Below are 20,470 nucleotides of genomic sequence, written 5' to 3'. Positions count from 1 at the left end.
AATTAATTTTATCATAAAATAAATTTAACCAATCACGTATGAATCTATTTTTATAAAATCTCTTTATTCTTGTTATCTTTTAGTTATTATCCATTTAGCTCATGATTCATCTAATCAGAAGCAGCTTTCAGAAATGGAACGTAAAAGTGAAGTTTTTTTTTTTTTTTTTGTTAAAAAAAAAGTAAAAATTATTGAGAGTATGATTACAAATTATCCTTAAGACTGTTATATATAGAAACAAAGTACTAAATGGCTTAAAAGACTTGGGACGTAAGGAACGAGAAATGGAAGTTGATCGAAGAAGAGTGTTTGAAGTTGCAGGGTGGCTTTTACTGGGTTTTGGGTTCCAGGAGGTAGCTCGTGGAAGGCTGTGCTAGCTGATCTCGATGCCTGAGGACCAACTTGTTTCACTTTTCGAAATGGGGCTGCCCCCTTCCACTTCTGGGGCTCCACATTACATGTCAGAGTGTCTGCATACCAATCTAATATATATATATATATATATATATATATGCATTATATATGTAGCAGCAGAACAGAAACCTGGCCTGCGTGCGTGGTGACCAAGTGATTGTGTTCCTCAGCGACGAGGACCTTAGGTACGGTCAGGTCTTGGCCACGTCCAGTGCCGACAGCCTTTGAGGTCCAAACAAAAGCTTCATCTCCCTCCTCCGCGGTCTTGTTCCTCTGGAGACACAAAGCTGCGCACCAGAGAGGGACTTGTGCTAAAATGCGCGTGCCCTCTTTTCGTCATCATCCTTTGCTTCATCCCCCTCTCCCCACACTACTCTTTCTTTTTCTTTTTTTTTTGAATTTTTGGTCAGCTTTGTCTTTTAGGAGGCCATGATTGCTGACAAATGGACACCCTTTATTCCGCTTGCCTCATTTTCTAAATGATCATTACCACCTTTCGTTTTCCTTTGCATTTCGACTGTCTTCTACCTCCTTTCTTTTTTTTAAATATTTTTTAACTGGACCTAATTTACAGATTGGCCTACTGTTTAGCTTTTTCTCTCAATAGAAATAAAAGCCATCTTCGACACTATTTTGTTGCTTCCGAACTTGGGCCACCTGTCCGGCGGCCCCCACCAACCAGCTCCCCCGCTTGGGCGGTAGGGTGCCTAGGCCGTCAAATGTCAAGGCATTTGACATAAGATTTTTAGTGGCTCTGTTCTAGTATTTTATGGTATCATGGTCGCCATCGTGGTCTCTCTCTATGTCTATGGTTGGTGGTTCATGGATAGGGATGAATTCGGTCAGGTCCAGTTAGTCGCTATGAGATTTTGCAAACCAGATTGAAGGAGTTCGTTCCAAGGTTTTTCCATTCTAAACCGGACCAAATTGGCATGTGGACCAAACCGGCCCGTTGCCAGTCTGTAACGCTCCATACTTGGATAGGTTGGAGAATTACTACCTGTCACTTATAAACATGTCTCCCAACACATCTAAAAAAAAAATCTCCAAAAACCTCATAAGCAAAATCAATCTCATATCTTCTAAATAAACACATTAAAAACTACACAAAGTCATTACTGCAATAATAATAAACCAATAGGTCCACAATCTTCCGGTAGTCATAACATACCAAACTAATAATTTCATAAGTCCTACTAAACCCAAAAATATAATTAAATCTAAAAGACATCAGAATTCATTCTTTTAACATCCTCTCATCAGCTTAATCATGCTTACCATTCTAATCTAGGTCCTCAGTTGGACTCTCCACATCATTTGAAAATATTATGAAGATAAGGAGAGTGAGTTAACAACAACTCAGTAAGCAGAGGACATATGCTAGCGTGCAAACATGAGTGTTTACAAAGTACAGTATGCAGAACAAAATATTTTTCAGAATTATCATGCAGAACAAAACATGTTTTCAAAAGTAATAGAGCAATGGTTTTAAGACAAGTAAAACCCTGAGTACTTTGGCATAACATAAACTAAACATTATCATCACATCAAAACAGAGTATCTCACAGAGCAAAGACCTTGGTGGCCAAACCAAGCAGAGACAGAGATGAAATCTTTCATTTATTCTTCTCGAAACCCCGAGTGTGCACACATAAAAGATCACAATAAAACCACTTTGTTTTCAAAGTGGGTGCACTCAGAGACAGAAAAGTTGGTACCAACCCAAATAGAGCAAAGTAGAGACAGAGTCAGATACAAAATCAGTACACCATGCCAAAGGTTTTCAGATGTTATATTAAAATAAAACAATGTACCAAAACATAATCAGATCATTTTCACATATTGAAACAAAAGTCAGAGCATCTTTCTAAATCAATGCACAAATTTTCAGATTCTCAATATCGTTCTTTTTCAGATTTCAGAGACCACATGACAGAATTTAGCTCATGTCTACACAATGCATGTCAAAAAACATTTTTCATTTTCCACACAGATTTCATGAGTAATGCAAATAAGCGACCGATGTTGGTTTTGTTTTCCTAAGTTCTCATTTTATCACAAAATATGTAAAGTTTTCAGAAAGTCAATCTCAGTCTTAATAACTCGTATAAAGCCTAGCATAGAAACCTCACTTACCTGACTCTTATAGCGTATTATCTATGCCTTGAAAACGATCTATATCAGTTTCGTCACCTATTTAGAAAAACAATATACATAAACTAAGTATTAGAGACCAACAACACAATTTCGATCAAAAAAATTAAGACCCAAATTCTAAACCACATTTTAGCAAATTTAACTCAACTCAAACAACCATCTAATCACTTGGATAGCCCACACTTCAACCCAAAATACCATATACTAATTTCAATATTGGTCTAAACACCCACCGAAACCAACATCCACTCACATAATCAATACATCAAACCCAATTTAGCAGCCCATAATTCCAAGCAAACACCAACAACTCAACCAAAACCACACTACACATTAAACATTTTTCTCTGTTCACAACTCCACAAAAAGAAAATCCAACACTTCTAAATGTTAATCGGCACCCAACGAGACTCACTACCATTTATTTCTAAAGCACAAATCCAACAAATCAAATTCTATTCTTCTTACACATGTAAATAGGTGACTACGAAAGTTTACAACAATATCTTATACCTAGCATCGTGTGGTGATCGATGAAAGAGGGGAGCGACGCAACACTGTCTAGAGATGAAAATAATTCCTTGTGATTCAGTGAGAAAGTTAGAATTTTATTTCTTCAAAAGAGAAAAATTACCCAACTAAGTGAATAACTTACGGTTGGAGGCTCAACGGTTATGAGAAACCGAGTAGAACAACGTAATCACTGCACTACAACAAACACGAAGACATACGGGAAAATCCACCAAAACCACGGACTGCACTTAAAAAAAAAAATCTATTCAATAGCCATTTCGTGTAAGAGGAAGAGATATGTGAAATCTTAGAGAGGAAAAGAGAAAAAGAGGTGATTTACCAACTGGATGAGCTCTCGGCAACCCAAGTCTGAAATTTGTTTTACGCAAAACTGCAGCACCAACAAATACTGAACAATAGAGGGACGCGAGAGAGAGAGAGAGAGAGAGAGAGAGTGAGAGGCACACTAATCTGCAAGGGATTAAGAGTGTAGAGAGGCAAGAAGTCCAAACTGAAGCAACGTGTGAAGAGAAAGGGATACAGGGAGAGAAAAACAGGGAAAGAAATAACCAACAAGAGGAGAAATTGGAAAGGAAACTGATGAAAAAGAGATGCTCACCAAACGGCATCGTATCTAGTTCTCCAAGAAAGGTTGGGCCTTGCTCACGGGACTGGGCCTCACATCACTGGGTCTTACACAATCGGTCCAGTCTGGTCTGGTCGGTCTAACCCATACCCCAATGGGCCTCTTTTCCAGTTTTAGCCCAACTGACTTTACTAGTTAAATTTGGCCCAAGTCCTAATTTGGAGACTATTTTCAACCTAAGTTATTATTAACAATTTAACATACAAAAAAAAAAAAAAATAGAAAAAACAATTAGAAGAAGATGCAAAATTCCAATAGCATCCAAAATATAAATAAAAGAAATATATATTAAAAAAATGAAAAAATACTAATAAAACTAAAAATCCCGAACCATCCAAACTCCAAATGAAAGAAAAAAAAAGTTACAAAATAAAAAAAGTAAAGAAAATACATATTAAAATTTACAAATTACAATCCATGCATCTAAGTCAAAATTACAAATTACAAATTATAAATGACTGAATAGTAATACAAAAAAAAAAACTCCAACTCCAAGTCTTAGTTTTCAAGTCTTCACAACTTTACTGCAAAAACATAGCAAACAAATATTAAATGTCTTAGTTTAATAACAAAAATCACTAGTATAACAGTATAAAATGTAAGGCCCAAGCGTTGTGAGGCCCGGACCAGTGCGCAAAAAGGCCCAGCCTTTTTCTTGGAAGTTTTCGGAACGGCACCGTTTTGTGTAAGCAATTTCCTTTACCCTCAGCTCCCCCGATTCCTTCTCCCCCTCTTTCTTTTTCGGTTTCTTCTATTTTCCCCCGTATCCTTCTCTTTCCCGTAACCCACTCCCCCTTCTCGTGTCCCTCCCTTCGCTTCATGGAGTTTGTTGGTGAGTCCGAAGTCATGCCCTAGTTTTTTCCCGTTTTGCTTTTCCATCACATTCGATTTTTCTCTCAAATCCGACGCTCTCTCTCTCTTACTCTATTTTTTTTCTGTGTTTTGTTTGGAGTTGCAATGGATAATCTCAGTGAGTGACGCCGAGCCTTGTTGAGCGAAGTGCTACGTTGTTGGGTGGAGAACAAATTTTTGACGGGTTGCCGAGAGCTTCTTCAGTGGTCTGTGATTTTGGTGGTTTTTCATTCGGTGTGCCTTGTGGTTGCTGTAGTGCAGTGAGTTCGAAGTTCTACTCGGTTTAACATAAACATTGAGTTTTCACCGTAAGTTTTTCACTTCGTTGAGTATTTTATAAATTTTGGCTTGTTGGTTTGGTATTTTAGAAATAATTAGACGGGAATTTGTTGGGTGCCGATTAACATCTAGAAGTGATGGGATTTTTCTGTTGTGGACTTGTGAACAGAGAGAAACGTGCGATGTGGAGTGTCGTTTTGGTTAAATTGTTGGCGATTGCTTGGGGTTATAAGCTACTGAATTAAATGTGATTTATTGATGAGTTGAGTTGACATTGGTTTTGATGGTTGTATTAGACAATATTAAGATTAGTATATGGTACGTTGGGTTGAAATGCTGGCTGTCCAGATTACTATTTGGTCGTATTAGTGAGTTGTTTTTGGGCTATATTATGAGTTTTAATTATTAGATGGACGTTATGTCAATTGTTGTTTGATACTCAGTGTATATATATTTTTTCTATCGATAGGTAATGAGATTCTTAGAGGTCGAGTTTAAGACATAGCTAACACGCTATAGGAGTCAGGTAAGCGGGGTTCCTATACTAGGTTTTATACAAGTTAATAAGATTGAGGTTGATTTTATGAAAACTTGCATATTTTGTGTTGTAATGGAAACTTGGGAAAAACAAAGATCAACCTCTGTCGCTTATTTGCATTATTCATAAAATCTGTGTGAAAAAAAGAAAAATATGTTCTGACATGCATTGTGTAGACATGAGCTAATTTCTGTCATATGGTTTCTGAAATCTGAAAAATGAGCGATATTGAGAATCTGAAAAACTGTACATTTATTTAGAAAGATGTTCTGGCTTTTGTTTTTCATTGTGTAAACTATCTGATTCTGTTTTGATACTCTGTATTATTTTGATATAACATCTGAAAATCTTTGGCATGGTGTACTGGTTTTTGTATCTGAATCTGTCTCTGCTTTGCTCTGCTCTGTTATGCTCTGCTCTGTTTGGGTTGGTACTAACTTCTCTATCTCTGAGTGCACCCACTTTGGAAACAAAGTGGTTTTATTGTGGTCTTTCTTGTGTGCACACTCGGGGCTCCAAGAAGAATAAAGGAAATATTCACCTCTGTCTCTGCCTGGTTTGGCCACCGGGGTTAGCATAACCTTACCACGGGGGTGAAACATGGTCTCTGCTCTGTGTGATGCTCTGTTTTGATGTGAAGATGATACTCAGTTTATGTTATGCCAAAGTATTACGGATTTTACTTGTCTTAAAACCATCGCTCTGTTACATTTGGAAAATATGTTTTTGTTATGCAAGATAACGCTGTAAAATATTTTGTTCTGCATATTGCACTTGGTAAATGCTCATGTTTGCACGCTAGCATATGTCTCTTGCTTACTGAGTTGTTGATAACTCACCCCCTATCTTCATAATATTTTCAGATGATGTGGATAGTCCAACTGAGGATCGGGTTTAGTTTGGTGAGCATGATTAAGCCGAGGAGGGGATGTTAAGAGAAGGAATTCTGATGTCCTTCAGATTTAATGTCTCTTAGATTTAATTTTATCTTGAGTTAGTAAGACTCGTTAAGTTATCAGTTTGGTTTGTTATGACTACCGGGAGATTGTGGACTCCTTAGTTTATTTTTTTGTTCTGTTGCAATATTAGTTTTATGGAGTTTTCAAGGTGTTTATTTGGAAGACTTGAGTTTGAGTTTTGATGGAGATTTATTTTAGTTGTGTCGGAGTTTGTGTTTATAAGTCACATGTAGTAATTCTCCAAGCCACTCGGGTTTGGGGTGTTACAATAAAAGTATATTCTTCTCACATTATTCATCTACATTGGGTGTAGGTATTGTATTCGATGCCTCCATAAAATTTTCAACCTACCTAACAAGTTCTATACATAAACGATTAAACAAAGCAAATTATATAAATTTACATAACATATAAATCATAAATGATATAATATGAAGTAAATTTATAATTGTTACATACACATATCTAGCTGTTTCTCAAAATCCTCTACCTTAACTATTAAAGTCTTAAGGGCATTCACATCCCGTGCCCCAAAACACTACTTTTTGTATAATTTGAGGTTTACTTTAGAATTTTGATCAAAATACTCCTCACATCCCATCCCTATTTTAGGGAAAAGATTTAGGGGATGACCCCCGACCCCCATTTAAGGAGACTCGGGAATCGAGACACCAGGATGGTGACAAAAGGGTCACACATCCCAACGATAGTGCCAAATGTGTATACATGCAACAGTATACAATAAACAACGCAGCGGATAATTAAGTCAACTAAGTATCAGAATGGTTAATACAATTTAAACAATTAGTAAAAAGGTTTAAAAATTATACATTCATCCAAAATAAATATTTTACAAGTCTCAAACCAAAACGAGTGATCCCAGATCACTCCTTAGGCGGAGCCGAATCCTCAGGCTCACCTTCAGCTTCATGTGCATCGAAATCTGCGTTACTACAAAATGGTACCGTAGGTAAGTATAGACCAAACAACTACGAGATAAAGATACATTAATGCGACAAACATGCATGCATATGATGAAATACGCCTTAGATCCAAAAATACTATTTTCCCCGAAAATAGATATTTTCAACAAACACCATATTTCCATTTTGGCCCAAAAATAATATTCTGTCATTTTTCCAGAAAATGACCCAAATCAATAAAACCTCATTTTCCCAGAAAATGAATCACATAAAATTCTTTTAATCAACACACACTATTTTCCTAGAAAATAGCCCATTATTCCATTAACCAATGCACCATGATCTCCATAAGGATCATCCGCACGTCCTGGTTTCGTAGCGATGCTCAGTTCCGCGCCTAGCGTGTTCGTGGCCAAGCACCCACTACTCAACGAGCGATGCCCAGTTCCACGCCCAGCGCGTACGTGGCCAAGCATCCTCTAGCCGTCGCCAGTAGAGGGGCCACGGAGTCGGCACGAGACCATCTCTTCTGATCCCGTTGTCGCCCAGCGACAACCTAGTGGACGTCACTCAGTATATTCCGCTCCTGAGTGACTAGAGGAACTCCACCGAGATAATACCCCATCTCAGATTGGGGTCGTGATACACACGCACCCAAAATCCTTTAACACATGAAAACTCAATTTTTATGAAACACATGAATATGAATGCATGTACACGAAAACCCAATCTCCTTTACAAACATGATCATGCGTGCAATATGTCATGTACATGAACAACACCATACCAACAACCAACATTTCACAATACCAACCAAATACACAACTCTATCCGCAATTAATCCGACCCCCGAACTCCTCGGACTCAATCCGGCATGTCCAACCAGATTACAATAATATGAGTTAGTGCAAAAATATATTTAAATCACGATAGTTCTTTGAAAAAATACTTACAGTGCTATATAATAATTTCCGAAGGATCATGGAGCTGCAAAAGGTGGCGACACAACAACATAACAGTGTAAAATACACTGTGGCCGTGGGTCTCAAATACCTACTTTTGAATAGGGACAAACTAAGACCCGAAATTGATAGAGTAGGGCTTAGCGAGGTCGGTGAAGCCAATGATGGTGGTGGTTTGCCATGGGTGGTAGCGCAAAGGGTGGTTTTAGGCCAAATATATCCAAATCGGAAATGGAGATAGATAGGCTTCACCGGTGACGGATCGGAGCTGGGGTTGGGTCCATTGGGTTGCTAGGAGGTCGAGGATGAAGTGGTGAAGAAATGGTAGCCGGAGGTGGCGCGACGGCGGCGCGACGGCGGCGTTGGAGTGAAGAGAGTGCCGCGGCTTGGTGTGGTGCGTGGGGGCTGTCGGCGGCGCGAGGGAGGCTGAGATTGGTGGGGTGGTGTCGCCGGCTGGTGGGGAAGCTGACGGGAGGGGCGGTGAGGTGCATGGCGGCGCACGGCGGCTGGGCTGGGAGAAGAGAGAAACGGGCGGGGAGAGAGGGGAGCAAGGCCGCACAGGAAGAGAGAGAGAGGAGAGAAAAGAAAGAGAAAAAGAAAAGAAAAAGAAAAAGAAAAGAAAAGAAAAGGGAAAAAGAAAAATGGAGGGAAAGAAATGAGGTCCAATCCTCATATCTTGGGTCACAAAAAATGATCCAACGAAAATGATTTTAAAACAGCATCTCAATTAAAATAATTTAAACGTAATGATAAAATGAAAATATAATATTTAAATCCAACAATCAATTAATTTAAAAAGGAGAACAATTTAAATGTACAACAATAAATAAACATTAAGAGAACATAACAATTTAATTTTCACAATTTAAAGATCATAAAATAGACCATTTAAAATATCCGATAATTTTAAAACAAGAGAATAAATTTTTGAATTATTAAAATAATCATTCAGTAAAAATACATAAAAATACGGGGTGTTACAAAAAATATTGAGTAGTTAAGTTTGTAAATGGAACCAAGAGAAAAAAGTAATAAAGAAAAAATAAGAAAAAATTATTTCAATAGAATATAGAAAGTATAGAGAATGAGATGTAGGAAGTTTTTGAAAGATGAGTAAAATTTAGGAAAAAATTTTAGGGAATGTACTTTTTAGCTAAATTATAGGAAATTTTATGGGGAATGAGATGTGAATGCTCTAAGGCTGATTGGAGTAGAAGAAGAACGAAGCCAATTCTGTGCACAAATGAGACCCTCAACCATCATCAAAGATAAACTACTTCGGAAAGGATTAAGCACACGAACCGCTGTGCTAATGCAGATTCAGAAGCCAGTGTAGATATCGGTATTACAAGTACATCGTGTGTAACTTTTGAAAGTACGTGATATCTAAGTGAATTGACCTTTCACCAATTTAGAATATCAAAACTCGCATCTTTTTCCTCACAACTTTTAACTAGATATCTATCAACCTCTGACTTGTTTTTCTAAGAGTTTTTCGACTGTAATCATTGCTTAAATATGACCAATCTTTGTGCCTTCCTATCCTCAAATCTAATAACTGTACGATTTACATTTTCACGTGGGGAACTTGTGTACTACTGTTGTTGACCAAAACTATTCCCTTCTTCATTTTCAGCGCATGCCTCATACATGAGGGTTGAAGTATTTTTCACATTCCAACTCAAATCAACTGCTTTTGTTATATCATTGACTTGCATTGATTCTAATGTAAAATTAAGATATCGCATCTTGTACTGAGGATCAAGACTAATCCCAATATACAACAACATATTCATATTATCAATATTGCCCCGATATTTTTCAAAATTTTTCCTCATATTTGTAGTCATTAATCCCGTTATGGGACTTCCCTTTTTACACTCCATATCAATCACATCTTGAATTGTAACTAACTCTGGAAAAAAAAGAGTTGCAAGTTACATATCGTAAAGTTGCATCATGAGAATAGTTGAAGAAACCTAAAAAACAACCTTACCTTTTTCCAATTGATATTATTGGGAGGTCCTAACTTCTTCGACATTCTCATATTCATCACACTATCTTCATCAACGTCATTGTCGTCATCGTCTTCAATACTATTAAGGAACCCCAAATCTTCTTCCTCCAACCATTCAAAAGCTTTTCGAAAATTTTTAGTCCTCTCCAACGTAAGATAGGTGGAGTTCTACCTAATCGGTATATCTAGGCAAACATGACTTTTGCAAGTAATCTCTTCCAACTGTACACATTTCTTGAATGTACTACACCTTTGAGGGGAGGACTTAACATATTTCACAACACCATTCACCTTTGCAATAGACTCATCAAATTCTTTCAACCACTCACAGACTATTAAATTTAAGATGCGGGCACAACATCGAATATGTAAGAATTCAAGTTCCAAAACAGTGTCCCTCCTATACTTTATTTTTTTTTTCATATAAGAAAATGCTCTGTTATTAGAACTTGCATTATCAAGAGTGATTACAAGTACTTTCGGTCTCCTCCCATCATTCAAGCACATCTCTATGGCTCTACCAAGTGTATCACCCTTGTGATTTTCAACCAATAAAAAGAAAGAATCATCTTGTGTAGATTTCAATCATCATTAATAAAGTGTGCAGTGAGACACATATAATTGAGGTTTTGCGTGGACGTTTATGTAACTGTGATGAGGGAGACTCGTTGCCCTTAAAGAGCACTTAACTTATTTTTTTTTCTCTCATATATACACTAAAACAATCATTCGCAATCATAATGTGAGATAGAATTCCATCACACTTAGGGCAAATTATAAGCATAAACTTCTTAAAACTCTTCCCCTTCAACGAATCGAAAGGGTAACTTATCGAGAATAATCATCTTTGCTAAAGCTAGTCTACAAAACCATCTGTCCATACCTTAGGGGAGGGGATGTAGACTCTGAGATGGCAGGGCAGGGCAGGGGCTGCGAGTCTGCGGCGGAGGGCCTGGACACACGAAGAGGGCAGGGGTTGCGACGGAGGGGTTGGAGAGGGGAGGGTATGCGACGGAGTCACAAAGAGAGGGGGGATGCAACGAAGAGCTAGGTTTTTTGAGAAGAGAAGAGAAATTAAAATGAGGAATTGAGGATAGGGATTGGGGGGGGGGGGGTGGTTGGGGAATAAAATGTAATGTTGAAACGGTGCCGTTTGGATTGAAATTGGACCCAAACGACACTGTTTCAATAAACGGTTTATTTTTTAAAAAAACTGAGTTGCGTGAACCACGCAACTCAATTTCAATTTTGCTCCATCAGTGGACTTAAATGGTGCCGTTTAAGTCCAATATTATAGTAAACAACATCGTTTCTTGATTCTTGAATGAGATATTTTTTAAGCTTGTGATTCTTTTATCTTTTTGGCACACAAATTAATAAAAAAATTATTTAAATTAATAAAATTAAAATTAAGTAAACTCTTTAATGTGGATTATTTAATTAACTCATTAAAAAAATAATTAATTTTAATTATATTTATGATGTTAATTGCTAATTTGTTACTAACTTAGAGTATGTCAATGTATTATGATATTTGTCAATATATTAAACTTTTTAGTTCTTACATTTTGTATATGATTAATAAATAATTGTATTTGGTATTTTACAAAAATTTATCTAATAAACTAGAACTTTAATTAGATGTAGATGTTAATAATTAGTTAATGATGAATTGGTAATAGGTTAGTTAATTGATATTTATATCATACATTAGTTAATTATATTAATATTTATAATTGCTTTATACTCACTTGCAAGTTGCAACATAGGTATCTTACAAAAAATTAACTAATAAATTAGAACTTTAATTAGATCATAGATGTCAATGTTAGTAATAGTGAATGGTGAATTGATGATAAGTTAGATAAAAATTACACAATTAATTATACAATTATTATATAAATAATTTATATAAAAAATATATATTATTTTACTATTTGGTCGGTCTGGGGTGGAAAAACCCCACACTAAGACTGAGCGATCTTCTATTTCATGGATTGAGACTGACTAGTCTCAGTCTCGATTCGGTCAGGACTAGACCCAATCAGTCCGGTCGGTTTCTCCGGTCCGGACCAGCCAACTTTCAGTCCTAGGTATCGCCCCTATTCCAAACTATTTCGTTTTGAAAGGCCATTATTTAGATCCTAATTACCAACTATAGTACTGAGTTGTTTACTCGTACGTAATGAATTAAAGCAAGATCCTTGCGATGTTCTAGATCTTTAAATATTGATGCCGGATCTTTAAATATTGATGCCGGATCCTTGCTTGCAACTTAAACGCGATACAATCTAGTTTTAGTAGAGGCTATTACAGAGAAGAACAAAGGAAACGAAAGAAAAAAAAGTTGTAATTGCTTTTTTGGCTGCTTGATGGTGAAGACGTCCTCGGACCCAGTTCTTAAAGCCAGATGGATGGAATGCATCCTCTTTTCAAGTACTTTGACATTCAAAATAAAGCATCATGAACAGTGGCGGAACCAACAATTTCTTTGACGAGGGGCTGACTTTTTTTCCGCATAACACATTTATGTAAAATAAACAGAAATTAAAAAAATCATAAAAGTATTATTATATATAAAATTAGATCTCTATAATTTGTTACATACACTAGAAATAAGATTCTAAAAGTACAACTTAATATATGTTTCTGATTTTTAACGATAATGTTTCATAAAATAATATTCATCCATTATTATTTGTGTAATGAAATATTTATAATTTAAGTTTTATGTAAAATCTAGATATTTTCATGTCACATTAAACACATAATGTTATAATTGAGACTTTAAATAAATTTTTTTCTTGCTTAATGAAATCTAGATGTTAAAACCTCTCAACTTTTTTCACATAGATTATTACCCTTAAATGATTTTTTTTTGTATTAATTTTAATTTGGACTCTATACATTTAAGAAGCCTATTATTGTATAACAAAAAATTTTGGGATTCATATTAATAAATTTATTATTTCTCTTCTTAATTTTAATTTAATTTCGTTGAGACCACATCCTTGAAAATAGATATTATATAGAAATTATACAAAATTCAGGAACTATAAGAAAAAAAATTGGAGAGAGACATTTCCAAGTTTATTAAAATTTTAGAAAATTTTAAAATGGGGATTATAATTTTTTTCTTTTGGAGCCGGGGGGGGGGGGGGGGTGTATTTTCTATATTTAGAAAATTATAGAATAAATCTTAGAATCTTGGGGCTATTTTGAATTTTCCATAAATTTTGGGGGGTATGGGCCCCCTCAAGCTAAACGTGGTTCTGCCCGACTTTTACCCGATAGTGTAATTTTTTTCAAACATTTTTTAAACTCCTTAAAATATTTTTTTTAAAATGAAACTATATTTATTATTACAAGGGTGTACAAAGTGATGTGATATTGATATTTAACTCAATTTTAAAAAGGGTAATGTTACATCCACCGAGAAAGACCACCAAAAACTTATACCGATAATATAATTTGTTTTAAAACATTTTTTAAACCCCTTAAAACATTTTTTTTTTTAAAGCAACTATATTTGTTATTACAAGGGCATACAAAGTGATGATATTTTATACTTGGAAGGCTTATAACTGACAACATAATAATAGCATATGAGATGCTTCATTCCATGAGGACTAAACAAAGGGGAAAGTGGGGAATATGACACTAAAGCTGGACATGTCAAAGGCCTGTGATAGGATAGAATGTCCTTTCTTGGAAAGCTATGTTGAAAAAATTAGGATTTGGTGATAAAATAACACAGCTTATTATGTCTTGTGTATCCTCTGTCAGTTATTCGGTGTTGTGAATGGAAAAATTGGAAGAAGAATTCAACCAATAAGGAGAATAAGGTAAGGGGATCCATTATCTCCTTACTTATTCATTATATATGCTGAAGGGTTGAGTCAATTGTTGCTAAAGTTAGAAAGGTAAGGAGATATAAGGGGAGCAGCAGGGAGTAAGGGAGGATTGAGGCTCAACCATTTACTTTTTGCTGACGACTGTGTACTTTTTTGCAGAGCTTTAAAGAAAGAATGGAGAGTAGTTTACTCATTGGTGGAATTGTATGAAAAAGCCTCGGGCAAACACTCAACAAGGATAAAACCTCTATTTCTTTAGTGCCAATACCCCTACTGATGTGAGAGGGAGAATATTTCAAGAGGTTGGAGTAGTGGTTTGTGACAGTTATGAGAAGTATTTGGAACTTCCACCAGTAGTTGGCAGATCAAGATATAATGATTTTCGAAGTATTAAAGAGAGAGTTTGGTTGAAGATACAAAACTGGAAAAACAACTTTTTGTCTAGAGTAGGCAAGGAAGTATTTATCAAAGCAATGTTGCAAGCAATCCCCACGTATACAATGAATGTTTTTCAGTTTCCTAAGAAGCTATGTAGGGAGATTGAGGCACTTATGGCTAGGTTCTAGTGGGCTAGTTATAAAAAAGAGAAATGAATTCATTGGAAGCAATGGAGGAGTCTCGAGTTAGCAAAGGTTGAAGGGGGTTTGGGGTTCAGAGACTTGGAGTGCTTCAATGGTGCCATGTTGGCAAAGCATGGATGGAGACTGCCAAATTAGCTTCATTCATTGGTAGCCAAGGTCTTTAAAGATAAATATTTTAAAAACTTGCAGCTGTTGGAGGCACCATTGGGAAATTCATCTTCACTAATCTGGAAAAGCATTTGGTCGAATTTAAGAATAGTGAAGGAAGGTATGATATGGAGGATTGGGGATGGGAGAACAACATGTATTTGGGGTCAGAAAGGGTTGCCTATTCCCACTACCCATTGTGTACAGTCAGCTGTAAGAATTTTGCAGAAGGATGCAAAAGTTTGTGAGTTGATTGATGACCAAAAGGGGGTATGGAAGGAAAATGTGGTTGGGGTTGTTTTCAATGAAGAGAAGGCTAAGGTTATATATGTGATACCAGTTAGTCAGAATGGGGTGGCAAATAAGCTGATATGGAACAATTCAAAGAAAGTTGTCTTCACTGTTAGGAGTGCCTACTACATGGAAAAATAGAAGCAGCAGAGGGGAGAGTGTGGTCCTTCTGAGTAGAATAAAGGGGATGATATGTGGAGGAATATATGAAGGCTTGATATCCCTATTATTGTTAAATATTTTCTACGGAAAGCTATGAATAATATTTTGCCTACAAGGTTGATGTTATACCAGAAAGCAGTGGTGGAAATTTTGAAGTGTCCAATATTTCAAACTGATGATGAAACAATTATGCATGCTCTTTGGAGCATTTATGTAAAATAAACATTTATGTAAATATTTTACCGTATGACACATTTATGTAAAATAAATAGAAATTAAAAAAAATCATAAAAACATTACTACATATAAAATTGGATCCCGATAATTTGTTACATACACTAAAAATACGATTCTAAAAGTACAACTTAATATATGTTTTAGATTTTTGACGATAATGTTTTATAAAATAATATTTATCTATTATTATTTGTATAATAAAATATTTAGAATTTAAGTTTTATGTAAATCTAAATATTCTTGTGTCAATTTAAACATATAATGTTATAATTGAGACCATAAATAATTTTTTTTCTTGCATAATGAAGTCTAGAAAATAAAACCTCTAAACTATTTTTCATATAGATTATTAACCTTAAATGATTTTTCTTGTATTAATTTGGACTCCATACATTTAAGAAGACTATTATTGTATAACAAAAAACTTTGGGATTCATACTAATAAGTTTATTATTTCTCTTATTAATTTTAATTTAAATTCGGTGAGACCACATCCTTGAAAATAGATATTATATAGAAATTATATAAAATTCAAAAACTATAAGAAAAAATTTGGAGAGAGACATTTCTAAATATATTAAAATTCAAAAATTTTTAAAAAGTATATGGGGATTATAAATCTTTTGGATGACCATTTTCTATATTTAGAAATTATATTGAATAAATCTTAGAACTTTGGGGCTATAAATTTTCGGTGGGCCATGGCCCCCTAAGCTAAACGTGGTTTTCCCACTGACTTCTACGGATAGTGTAATTTTTTTCGAACATTTTTTAAACCCCTTAATATATATATATATATATATATATATATTTTAAAAAAAGAAACTATATTTAGTATTACAAGGGTGTACAAAGTGATGTGATATTGATACTTAATTCCATTCTGAAAAGGGTAAGACTACACCCACCATGAAAGACTACTTGAAACTTTTACCGATAGCGTAATTTTTTTTTTTCAAATATTTTTTAAACTCCTTAAATCATTTTTTTTTTTAAAAAGAAAACATAATTAATGAATTTTCTCAATATCCACTCTCAATGGGAGTATCATTATTCTTTTGAAAACAAATTAAATAGAGAATGACATGTATTATAAGCCAATGAAGTAGATGGTGGCGGACCCAAATTGGGGACTCCCAAAATTTTTTGAAATTCGAAAATATCCACTGAAGTTTATTTATAATTTTAAAGATATAGAGAATGACCCCTCCAAAAAATTTATAATTCTTTTATGCTCTCTAAAATTTCAATATACCTAGGAATTAATAACTCTCTCCAAGTTTTTCCCTATAGTTCTAAAATTTTGTATAATTTCTATATATTATCTATTTTTCAAGGATGTGACCTTAGTACTAAAAATAATTTAAACTAAGTTGTAGAAGAAATAATATCTACTAATATGGATCTCAAAATTTTTTGTTATATAATATTATGCTTCTTAATATGGAATATAAAGTGAAAATAAAAGAAAAATCATTTAAGATTGCTGATTTTTTTATAGTTGAGAGGTTTTGTAAAAGTTTGACAAAATGACCTCTTTATATATAATTTGTACAAAGATTTGAAATAAATATAAAGAGATTTACAACTGTTTTGTAGGCTATAAAGTATACACTAATGGTGCAACTATTTATGCTGTGGTAGAATCATAGAAGCTATGATTGAGGATCATCACTTGACTTCCCTTGTATGAGAGACTTATCAGTTTTATCCTCAACAGGTTTTACCCTCTAAACTTCATTCAACAAGAAAAAATTTATTTAAGGTCTCAATTATATCATTATATGTTTAATGTGATATAAAAAAATCTAGATTTTACATGAGACTTAATAAACTAGCTTACACAATACTAGAATGAAAGATGACATTCTAAATAATCGAAAAAAATAAATTTTAAATATTTAATTACAAAAATAATAATAAATAAATATTATTCCATGAAATATTAAAACAAGTATGGTTATGTAGCAAATTATCGAGATCTAATTACATATATAATAATAATAATTTTATTTTATTTTTTTTCTTAATCTTACAAAGCTATGTCACACGAAAGAAAAATAGGCACCCTCTAGACAATTGCTGGTTCCGCCACGGAAGTAGATCGAGATGTAGCATCCGCACACAAATGGAATTAAAAATGTCAGGGATCCACCTTGTGGCTGCGTTGTGGCACCTTCGATACGGTAGCCCGTAAAAGATCAATATAAAGAGGAAACTGCGCCATAGCAAAAAAGGTTACAGGTAGGCATGTCACTGCATACACTGGAATCGCCGCAAATTTTAGCTGGTCCTGCAGCACATAGAAATGGCCCCCACAAAATGAAATTAGCATCGCGGCTATGGACACGAACAAAGATGTTAAACCCAGCAAGAGTTTCCTCGGTAAGTTCCTGCCAAAATCTCTCTCTTGGTATCGTGATGTTAAGATGGCGAGGAACATGACTAAGGCCGTGATCGAGAAGCAGAGAGCAACGAGTGATGAGACCGCGAAGAGGTCAAAACCAGGCTTGTTTTCGAGCGCTGGAATGCCAGTACTCTCGAAGCCTCCGGGGACCGTGGTGGAGGCAGTAAAGGCCACTGTGGCAATGAGTGCAGCTACGACGGAACAGGATTGAGAAGTGTTTGTTAGCCACTTGCTACCATTCTTTACAAGGTCTTTGTGGGTTTCAGTGAACAAGTCGCGTGGGGTCTTGCCCTCCTTGTTGTAGAGGGGGAAAAAGTTGGGGGGCATGGAATCCCTGACATACTACACGCAGGAAGCCAAGCAAAGGATCCAGTATTAGGTATCCCATATATATATATAGTAGTTTGTCAACAAAACTAATTTTGTAATAAAATACAGGGACTTCTCTTTTCTCTTGTTTAAGGAAAGATATCATGCATATATGTTTGTTCTCGCCCTTTTTAACACAAAGAGGAAGAGATTTGAATCCTCAAAATCTTTTTAAACAAAGTCAATGAGTAGTTAGATGATCAGTATATATAATTGGAAAAGAATAAAAAAGACATACAGAAATATAAACATAATTCGCAGTCGTACCTCATACCACTTGTTTTCCCATTGCATTTGCAATGCTGCCCCGGGAATTCGCCATGGCTGTTTGTCTCCAAGCTTTGCCGCAAGATGCAGGGCACTATTCTCTTCATTATCCAACTGTCGAAACATGGTCTCTTTCAAGTTATTTCGTCGTAGAAAGAGTTCATATAGTACCTTTGGTTGCCTGTACTCCACCGCCAACAATACTATGTTCTTACTATCTGCATTCACGTCATTAATGGCAATTGGACAGACTTCTAGGATTCTTTTCACAATTTCAACGATTCCATTCTTGGCTGCAAGTAATATTGGTGTCTCTTTCTTTGGCATTTCAGGAGCTGGTTTATCCTGATCTACGATCATCATTAGATTCTTGCTCTCAGCATTCCTATCTTGTATGGAAATCGGAAGAAGTTCTTGTACTTTCTTCACAATATCATTGACGCCATTTTTAGAATCAATTAAAATGATCGTCTTCGCCGTTTTAAGGGTTTTCTCCATCCCTGCCAATAACACAAGTTTTTGGGCTTTAATTAAATTGTTTGCTATATATTCATTGCTAAAAGTACTACTAATGTTACATGGACTCATTGTTTAAAGGACTTATTTGTTTGTACCATTAGTACTTCCCGTAGTTTTCATAGAATCAGTGGGCGGAGTTTCACTACTGATCAGTTGATCTGGAAGAAGACCGTAAGGCATTGTTTCTTCTGATTCCTTTGTTCGGGATTGTGCAGACTCGCGCGCATGATCCCCAGATGTGGAAGCAGCATCTTCATATGTGGAATGAAGTTCTAGAAGTTCGTTCAAGATTTGAACGGCCCATGTGTGCTTCTTTTTGTTGCTCTCTATCTTTGTTATTGCGGTGAATCCTTATAATAACCATGATACACAAAACAATATATATATTTATTAGCAAGCCTTTTGATTAACACTAAATATATTGATCATAAAAAAGTATTGACATTTTGACTATGTTTAATTAATGAGTTTTGCTATGTACAAGCAAGTTTGCGTACTAATCTACGTATTAATATTGTTGCCAGATGATTTGACAGATGATTGCTATCGGATGTTATATCATTCTATACGGTATGCGGAACTCATGTTGTATCAATCTATTTAAGCGTGAAATTATAAAGGATCTTAATCCCTATACTACCAACATACCTAATCCAAGAAACGTCAGCAATGCCTTGTTCGCAAGCTTGACAAATTCAATGCAGGTGCTATAATTAGCTGGAAATAACTCATCAGTTCCTGTACAATAGAAGCAATTCATTGAAATGAATGAATATATAAACGAGTTTCAATGGTTTTAATAATTTTACGCCAGGCTAGCTCTTGGACCCTCTTTGTTTCAACGTCAATGTGATCCGTACTCCAAAAAACTGCCTCTCAAAATCTTCCTTTCAAGCACAATTAATACAGTTATGCATTGCTATTTGCTCACCAAGTCTTGCCTTCCGTACTTTAGTGTTCTCCGCATCTGTTTTTACACTGTTTATGCCTGCGACTGGTAATTCATGAGAAAAAGATAAAAAATAGTTCGATCATTAACAGAAATGAGCCATGCATAACAACAAAATTCTACACTACGCTAGCTAGTGTGGTTGAGTAATGCAACTAGTTTTGAATGTGATGGTACGTATCAATTAATTAGTCTCAACAATGGCGTCTTCAAAACGAAAGATATGACAAAGTTGCTGAAGCGTATATGCCATGACATGGGTGTTCTTGTCACAGTGCGTATATACAAAATGTGTTACTGATAATTATCAAAATCTGACCATTCACATACCAACTAGAACCATTTTCCACAACAATTTGAACAAGTCGTTGCAGGTTCTGTAGTTCTCTGGATAAGCCAGAGTCTTTTTGTTCCCGCTTCTATCTAT

General features: G+C 35.3%; 1 protein-coding gene across 2 annotated transcripts; it reads right to left on the bottom strand.

Moving 5' to 3' along the window:
* Window positions 1–17,535: 17,535 nt before the first annotated feature.
* Window positions 17,536–20,465, bottom strand: LOC121259039 (ankyrin repeat-containing protein ITN1-like). Of its 2 annotated transcripts, none has more exons than XM_041160517.1 (6): window positions 20,374–20,465; window positions 20,026–20,088; window positions 19,743–19,832; window positions 19,190–19,444; window positions 18,576–19,075; window positions 17,536–18,281 (listed from the first exon to the last, which is right to left on the bottom strand). In XM_041160517.1, the coding sequence occupies exons 1-6, from the start codon at window positions 20,384–20,386 to the stop codon at window positions 17,676–17,678; spliced, it is 1,527 nt and encodes a 508-aa protein (XP_041016451.1). In that variant the 5' UTR covers window positions 20,387–20,465; the 3' UTR covers window positions 17,536–17,675. The 2 variants fall into 2 exon arrangements, with proteins under 2 accessions (XP_041016451.1, XP_041016452.1); XM_041160518.1 differs by having other exon boundaries at window positions 17,536–17,825.
* Window positions 20,466–20,470: the final 5 nt, after the last annotated feature.

This window comes from Juglans microcarpa x Juglans regia, chromosome 4D, assembly GCF_004785595.1.
Source record: "Juglans microcarpa x Juglans regia isolate MS1-56 chromosome 4D, Jm3101_v1.0, whole genome shotgun sequence".
Classification (NCBI taxonomy): domain Eukaryota; kingdom Viridiplantae; phylum Streptophyta; class Magnoliopsida; order Fagales; family Juglandaceae; genus Juglans; species Juglans microcarpa x Juglans regia.
The sequence above is the reverse complement of the archived record's forward strand: the minus strand, read 5'-3'. Positions and strand labels throughout refer to the sequence as shown.